The following is a 7500-nucleotide window of genomic DNA, read 5'->3' on the forward strand; positions in this document are numbered from 1 at the left end:
TAATACAGACTGAATTTTTATTTATTTTTTTCCCCATGGATTTACACAGTGGGGAGATCACTTAGTGTGTTTGTGTGTGGGTGTGTGTGTAGTATTTTTTTTATTTTGTCTGATGTATGGTTGTGTGTCTGAGGCATACACACTTACAATTTGTGATTGCTTCTGTGTGCGTGTGTGTGAATAGTATGTTTTTGTCTTTATATGTTTATATGCCTGTGGTTCTGGTGCACACATTCAGACAGTGTCTGTGTGTGTGCGTGTGTGTGTGTGTGCGTGTGTGCGCACATGTACATGTGTGTGTGTGTGTGTGCACATGCGTCTGTGTTTGTCCGTGTGTGCATGCATGTGCAGGCTTCTGTTTCTGTCTCGTCTAATTGATGTGTGACGGTTCCCTGTATGTTGTGTCTTTCATTTGTTTCTAGGACTGGGGAGCAGAGACCTAGGCCTATTCAATTGGTCATTAGGAGTGATTGGCGTGCACCTGGGCCCGGGTGCCAACGCCCTATAAGAGTCTGCTTCCCCAGTCCTTCCCTCTCTGTTCTGTTCAGCTCCATATCCATGCACACCTTTCAACACTTATGTTAAAACAACACACACACCTATAATCCACTCATGCATACACACTCCACACTACAGACTTACTGACTTCCACATCCCATACTTTTATTATAAGTTGAGCACTTGGATTGGTTTGGTTTGATTAAATACTTATTTTGTTTGGGAAACTGTTGTCTCCTGTCTTTTTGTTGTGTAGCCTGGCGCCCCTAGGCCAGGTGCGTAACAAAGTGGGGGCTCGTCCAATAAGTTGTTTGTACAGTGAGTTTGGAGCGTCAATTTAGTCTCACTCCTGTATTGGTTTTGTGAATGGAGTGACGTCAGTTGGGAATCTTTCCGGGAGGTTCCGTCGTTCCATTGTTTGGTCAACAGTCCGGTGAGTAGACAAAGCAATGTTACAGGCTTGTTATTCAGACTTTGGGGAGATGCAGTTAATTGTTATGAGTTGAATTCATCTGTTTAAATTTGAGTTAATTTGATTAGGTTTGGTTATTTCAGTACAGTACGGTAGCTGTTTGGTTCATTTTGTGCGGTTGGAGACTTGTTTATTTCTGGTAGTTGTGCAGCTAAGTAAACGTCATTTGGGACGCCAACAGTTGCCTGGCTGGTTGTTTATTTTATTTTTTTTGTATTTGTTTGATACGAGTGTCCCCGGTAGGTGCGCTTAGCTGCCTGGGTAAAATAGCTCGTTGGTTTAGGCCGGGGGGTGGCTAGGTGCGTCAGGTGCGGCAGTAGCGAGAAGTTCGTACTGAATATCTCGACTCGGGGGCACGGCTAAGGGGGGCATGCGGGTCGCCAGTTATTGGTTGCCTTTCCTCCCCTTTGGTATGAGCTAGGCCTTGGCGGTGGCCTTCAGTGCATAGAAATCCTCCGCAACCGGCACACGAAGAGGGTGGAGTTAGCTGGGGTTTATATAGGCTAGGGGGACACTTGTATTGTATTTAGTTTGTTTGGTTTGCCAGCTAGGAGGCTCTTAAAGCGCACAATACCCAGGATGGTGACAGTGGATGACGTTGTTCAGTCTCCCTCGGTGGAGCTCTTAAATCAATGCACCAAAGACCAATTGCTGAACGTTGCAGATCGTTTTGGGTTGAAAATTGAAGCTAGTGATAGAAGGTTAAAGGAGACATTGTTGGAAGTTTTGAAAAGAGAGCTATGTGGTATAGCGGTTTCAACTGAGGAACGGGATAAGAAAGAGGAGGCGTCTCTTTCTCCCGCAGTAGGTGCCGCAATGGAGGTGCCTTCACCAGCAGCCATGTCAGGGTTGACGTTCGACCAACAAAAAGAATTAATCATTTTGCAAGCGAAATTACAAACTGATCGGGAACAACTTAGGCTAGATAGTGAGTATGCTATTGAAAAAATGAAACAGCAGACAGAACTGGCTAAGTTGCAGGTAGAGCAAAATAGACTGGACTTGATAGGGGATGGCAAGATTTCAGCGGCTGCACAAGTGTTTTCAGAACCTGCAGAACGGTCTGCAGGGGGGTTTGACATTAGTGGCAATCTACGTCTGGTGCCCAAGTTTTCCGAACGTGATCCTGAGGCATTCTTTGCCATGTTTGAGAGGGTGGCAGATGTGCGTAAATGGCCTGACTCGGCGCGCACATTGATGCTGCAGTGCGTCTTAACAGGCAGGGCGCAAGAGGTTTTTTCGGCTATGAATGCGGCTGACAGTCAAGAGTATGCCCGTGTTAAGGCGGTGGTACTGAAGTCATACGAGCTCGTTCCTGAGGCGTATAGGCAGCGGTTTCGATTTTGGAAGAAACATGACAGACAAAGTCATTTGGAATTTGCACGTGATTTGACGACGAGCTTTAACCGCTGGTGTAACGCCTCGGAGGTGGAGGATTTCGAAGGCTTACAAGATTTGATGATTTTGGAGCAGTTCAAAGATTCTGTTCCAGCTCGTGTGGCAACATATATCAGTGAGCAGAAAGCACGCAACGCAGCAGATGCGGCGGCGCTCGCAGATGACTTTGTTTTAACGCACCGTGGAGAGTTTAGAGCGGGCGGTGGCAATTATGTTGCTGCCAGTGAGTCGCATGGCCGATTTAATAAACCTCTGCCTGTCGATTCCAGAGCTAACGCCAACAACAGTAGGGATGTGCGTGACTCGGGGAAGGTTTGCCATCACTGTAACAAATGGGGGCACTGGAAAAAAGATTGCTTCTTGTTAAATTCCCCTAAGGCGGGTCATTGGGAACCAAAAGGGGTTGCTACGGCAGCTCCAGTTCGTCCGGTGTCCACTTGTGTTACACCTACTTTCGGTTCAAATGAGGATACATCAGTTGTAGCTCTGAGTTCTTACCGTCCATTTATCATGCAGGGGACTGTGTCTTTGGTGCAGGGTGGGGAAGAAGTACCGGTAACTATTTTGAGGGACACTGGGGCTTTTGATTCATTCATCCAAGCTGGTGTTCTCCCTTTGACTAATGTTTCTGACACTGGTGATAAGGTTCCTATCCGGGGCATAGACATGAATATTTTGTTGGTTCCCTTGCATAATGTTGTCCTAAAATGTGAACTGTTCCAGGGAGAAGCAAAGCTCGCTGTGCGCCCAGCACTGCCTATTCCGGGTGTGACGCTGATCCTGGGCAACGACCTAGTGGGTGCTAAGGTCTGGGCTGGGGTCCCGCCGCCGCCGGCAGTGGTGACCTCTGTTCCCTTGGTAACAGAGGAAGATGATGAGGGTGAAAAGAAGAGTGTAAAGAAGAAGCGGAAAAGGAAGAAGTCGTCGGCCAGGAAAGCTTCAGACGGCTCGGCTGCAGAGTCTGATGCGGAGAGCAAGAAGAAGAAGAAAATCAAGGAGGAAGGTGATGAGAAGGACGAGAAGAGCCGGCACAGGAAGAGAAAGGCGGAGCGAATTCACAAGGACTCTTCCTCAGGGTCCTCGGTGGTCTCTGAAGGGGAAGAGGCTGTTGACGCCAAGAAGAAAAATAGAAGCAGTGAAGAGAAGGACAGAATAACAAAATCCAAGAAGAAGAGGCGGAAGAAGCACAAGAAGCACGGGAGGAAGAGTAAGAAGAGGACGGCGTCGGGCTCGGAGCACGACTAGGACCCGCGGCCTCATCGCTGGGACCTCACTCACTACAGACGTACACACTTTTGTCTTGCCAGCCTCATATTGAAGCTGGACTTATTGAAATTTTCGGCAGTCTAGCCAAGATTTATACAAGGGATAACTTTGAAAAAGATCTTGTGTACTGCTCCGGTTCTTGCAGCTCCCCCTTTAGACAGGCCATTCACAGTCTACACTGATGCTAGTCATGTGGGGGCGGGGGCCGTTCTAATGCAAGAGGACAACCTGGGCATAGATAAACCTGTTAGCTTCAATTCTAAGAAATTCAACTCTTGCCAGCTAAATTACTCTGTCATTGAAAAGGAAGCATTGGCTTTGATTTTAGCTATGCAACATTTTGATGTTTATGTTGGCGGTAGTACCCCCCTGGTTATTTATACAGACCATAACCCTCTGACTTTTTTACATTCTTTGCAGTGTCCAAACCAGAGATTGATAAGATGGTCACTGTTCCTGCAATCCTATGCCCTGGACATTCGTCATGTTAAAGGGGCGGAGAACGTGGTGGCCGATGCGCTGTCACGGGCTCCTCATGACTGAGGTCCGGTCTCCGTTGGTCCTTTTTGCCTCTGTCTGTCTTGCACCCCTTAAAGTGCTTCCGTGGTACCGGTTGCTGGGGTGAAGGCCTGTGACAGTGGGCAGGCGGCCATTGGAGTAGAGGTTGGGTATGACAGGGAGTAGATAGTATATATTTATCTAAGGTTAAATGGGTTGCCGGTGATCCCTTTGGGACTCCGTCTTTATGGGGGGGGGTGTGACGGTTCCCTGTATGTTGTGTCTTTCATTTGTTTCTAGGACTGGGGAGCAGAGACCTAGGCCTACTCAATTGGTCATTAGGAGTGATTGGCGTGCACCTGGGCCCGGGTGCCAACGCCCTATAAGAGTCTGCTTCCCCAGTCCTTCCCTCTCTGTTCTGTTCAGCTCCATATCCATGCACACCTTTCAACACTTATGTTAAAACAACACACACACCTATAATCCACTCATGCATACACACTCCACACTACAGACTTACTGACTTCCACATCCCATACTTTTATTATAAGTTGAGCACTTGGATTGGTTTGGTTTGATTAAATACTTATTTTGTTTGGGAAACTGTTGTCTCCTGTCTTTTTGTTGTGTAGCCTGGCGCCCCTAGGCCAGGTGCGTAACAGATGTTTTTCAGCCTTGATTTCTGAAGTGATTGGAGAACTCAGTGGTGATTGGAAGCCCAACACGATAAGTCTTAATACTCCATTAATGGAGGCACACAGGCAGACAGACAGACGTCATTGGTATGTAGAGTCAGCCAGTGTGAGTCTCAACCCCAGCGTCTGGGGGACCACCGTGTTGGATCCAGGTCTGCACGTTACAAGATGGGGGGGGGTCCCTTGCAAAGACCCAGCGGCTCCGGACATTTTGAATCTATGCACTGGAAACGGTGCATGGGTTCAGCTATCCTCCTGGGACCTCGTCCACGAGGGAAATAGAGTGGGAGGTCAACCTTGGGTGAAGGTAGTGAGAAGGTCAGCACTCTCGTAAAGAGAGCTTCGAGAGTGTGGGTCCGAGTGGCCCAGAGGAGGGGGGCTCTACAGACTCAGTAGACCCCCCACCTTCAACCCCAGGCAGTCCTCCCTGTGTGTGTGTGTGTGTGTGTGTGTGTGTGTGTGTGTGTGTGTGTGTGTGTGTGTGTGTGTGTGTGTGTGTGTGTGTGTGTGTGTGTGTGTGTGTGTGTGTGTGTGTGTGTGTGTGTGTGTGTGTGTGTGTGGGGTGGGGGGTTGGGTCCAACTGGGAGGAGACCACCCTAGAGCTAGTCCCTGTACGTAGGAGGTCGGAGGTCTGACCTCCTGGGTGGCTAGTGATTGGGTCTAGAGATGCCTAGAGAGGAGCTTGGGAAAGAGGGCCCAGGGAGGGGGGAGATATGTCTGGGAACGGCTCTTTGCTGGGGGGCAGGCTGTCATCGTTCAACCTGACGGGCTAGCCAATAGAGGGAGGGAATGAGGAGCTCTAATTGGAATTTCGAGATTGGACGTTTTTATTTGTATTTATATATTCCAATGGGATTTGTATTTTTTCTTTTTGTGGCCAATTAGGGAAACCAATGCATGAAGTATTTCATTCCTGCAATTTTAACATTCAACATGCATCAGATTTAGGGTCCAACAGGCATCAATCGAAATGAATGTATTTAAATGTGTGTTTAAATGTGTACTCCTGTTGGCACTAATGTCAGCCCTTCTGAAACGGCTCAAAAGATTAAATCAACCGAGCCGATTGTTAGCTAACTACAGCACTTTGTCGCTGGAAGGAAGCCTATTGGCTGAATCCTGACATTGCGTTCAATACTTGCATCTGCATGCAGATTAACCAGTCATACCGTTCTCCTTTTCATCCATCTGTTTATTTATCTTGTGTCATTGCTCTGGATAATGTTGATATTTCCCCCCCAAAAGTTATTAATCAGCAGCTAATGCCAATAGCAGCAAATGGACATTAAAACGTAATTAAAAGTAGGAGTATGTGTGTGTGTGTGTGTGTGTGTGCGTGTGTGTGTGTCTGTGTAATGTGTGTGTTCACCTTTAGTTGGCGTCGTTTGATCTCCTCCACCATGATGGATAAACATTTGGTGTAGTCCGTCAGGTCCTGATCAGCCGTTTCTATCAGCTTGCATCCCTAGACACACACACACACACACACACACACACACACACACACACACACACACACACACACACACACACACACACACACACACACACACACACACACACAATTTAGTAAAGAAGAGAGATCAAAGTGCTTTTTAAGTGTTGCTTAACAAGCACAAATCCATATGGAAGTGTTTGTTTGATCCAATCACACGCACACACACACACACACACACACACACACACACACACACACACACACACACACACACACACACACACACACACACACACACACACACACACACACACACACACACACACACACACACACAATACCAATCCCAAGCTTGCCGTTTTGCACTCTGCTTCCGTTCAGTTATTCACCGAAACAGAATTATTCAGCGTTTCAGTCAAGGAATGCCATCAACCTACCCTCTGTCTCTTGTACTACAGAATTAAAATAAACAATCTATGTCTTTTATAAATGGAAAATATCAAAGAGAATCAAAAAATATATAAGAGAAAGCGAATAAATACAGGGAGAGAGCAAAAGAGAAAGAGAGTGTAGAATCACAAGGGATACAAACAAGAGCTGCAGTCTTACTGCTGTGTGTGCGTGAGGGCATACACGTGCACGATCTGTGTGCGTGTGTGTGTATCTGTGTGTGTGTGTGTGCCCTGGCCAAGAGTCCTATCTGCATTTCAAACAGTAAACACAGGTTCCCTGGGCAGATCACAGATGCACCAGAGTGACACGGCTCCAAGATCACACGGGAGCTCTGCTCAGGCACGTGTGCGTCTGTGTGTGTGTGTGTGTGTGTGTGTGTGTGTGTGTGTGTGTGTGTGTGTGTGTGTGTGTGTGTGTGTGTGTGTGTGTGTGTGTGTGTGTGTGTGTGTGTGTGTGTGTCACCTTCGCGGAGTCTAGGTGCTTATTCAGCCACGCTCTGCCTCACACCCTCAGCCCTACAGCGGGTGAGTCCGTCCTGTTTGACTTGGTTTTAAACACAGCCAGCAGGCGCACGACGCTTCGATGCGTCCTCCTGTTTACCTCAGGCCTTCCTCTTTCTTTTCCTTCTTATGTAGATCACGCCCTCGCCCCCAAAAGGAGGAGAAAAAAAACCCCGGGATAAACCGTCAGCTGGGGTCCCCGAAGTCATCATGCTTTGGTGGGATCCACCGGCCAGAAAAAAGACTCGCAGGAAATAAGACGCGAGCGCCCATCCGATGCTA

The 7500-nt window shown here is 47.8% G+C and overlaps 2 protein-coding genes across 2 annotated transcripts in view; one reads left to right on the forward strand and one right to left on the reverse strand.

Moving 5' to 3' along the window:
* Window positions 1-7500, reverse strand: part of tpk1 (thiamin pyrophosphokinase 1) — a 70524-nt gene that overhangs the window by 39538 nt on the left and 23486 nt on the right. The window contains exon 6 of the mRNA XM_056583936.1: window positions 6197-6292. Within this exon, the coding sequence (XP_056439911.1) occupies window positions 6197-6292 (96 nt within the window). The remainder of the gene's footprint in view (window positions 1-6196; window positions 6293-7500) is intronic.
* LOC130376992 (uncharacterized) lies at window positions 386-4785 on the forward strand. The gene is made up of 2 exons (XM_056583934.1): window positions 386-3653; window positions 4055-4785. Exon 1 carries the CDS (start codon window positions 1550-1552, stop codon window positions 3611-3613), a length of 2064 nt encoding a protein of 687 aa, XP_056439909.1. The 5' UTR covers window positions 386-1549; the 3' UTR covers window positions 3614-3653; window positions 4055-4785.

Source organism: Gadus chalcogrammus, chromosome 23 (genome assembly GCF_026213295.1).
Source record: "Gadus chalcogrammus isolate NIFS_2021 chromosome 23, NIFS_Gcha_1.0, whole genome shotgun sequence".
Lineage (NCBI taxonomy): Eukaryota > Metazoa > Chordata > Actinopteri > Gadiformes > Gadidae > Gadus > Gadus chalcogrammus.

Bases quoted from the DNA above. Each gene is read 5' to 3' on its own strand.
- LOC130376992 (XM_056583934.1), top strand. From the start codon at position 1,550: ATGGTGACAGTGGATGACGTTGTTCAGTCTCCCTCGGTGGAGCTCTTA.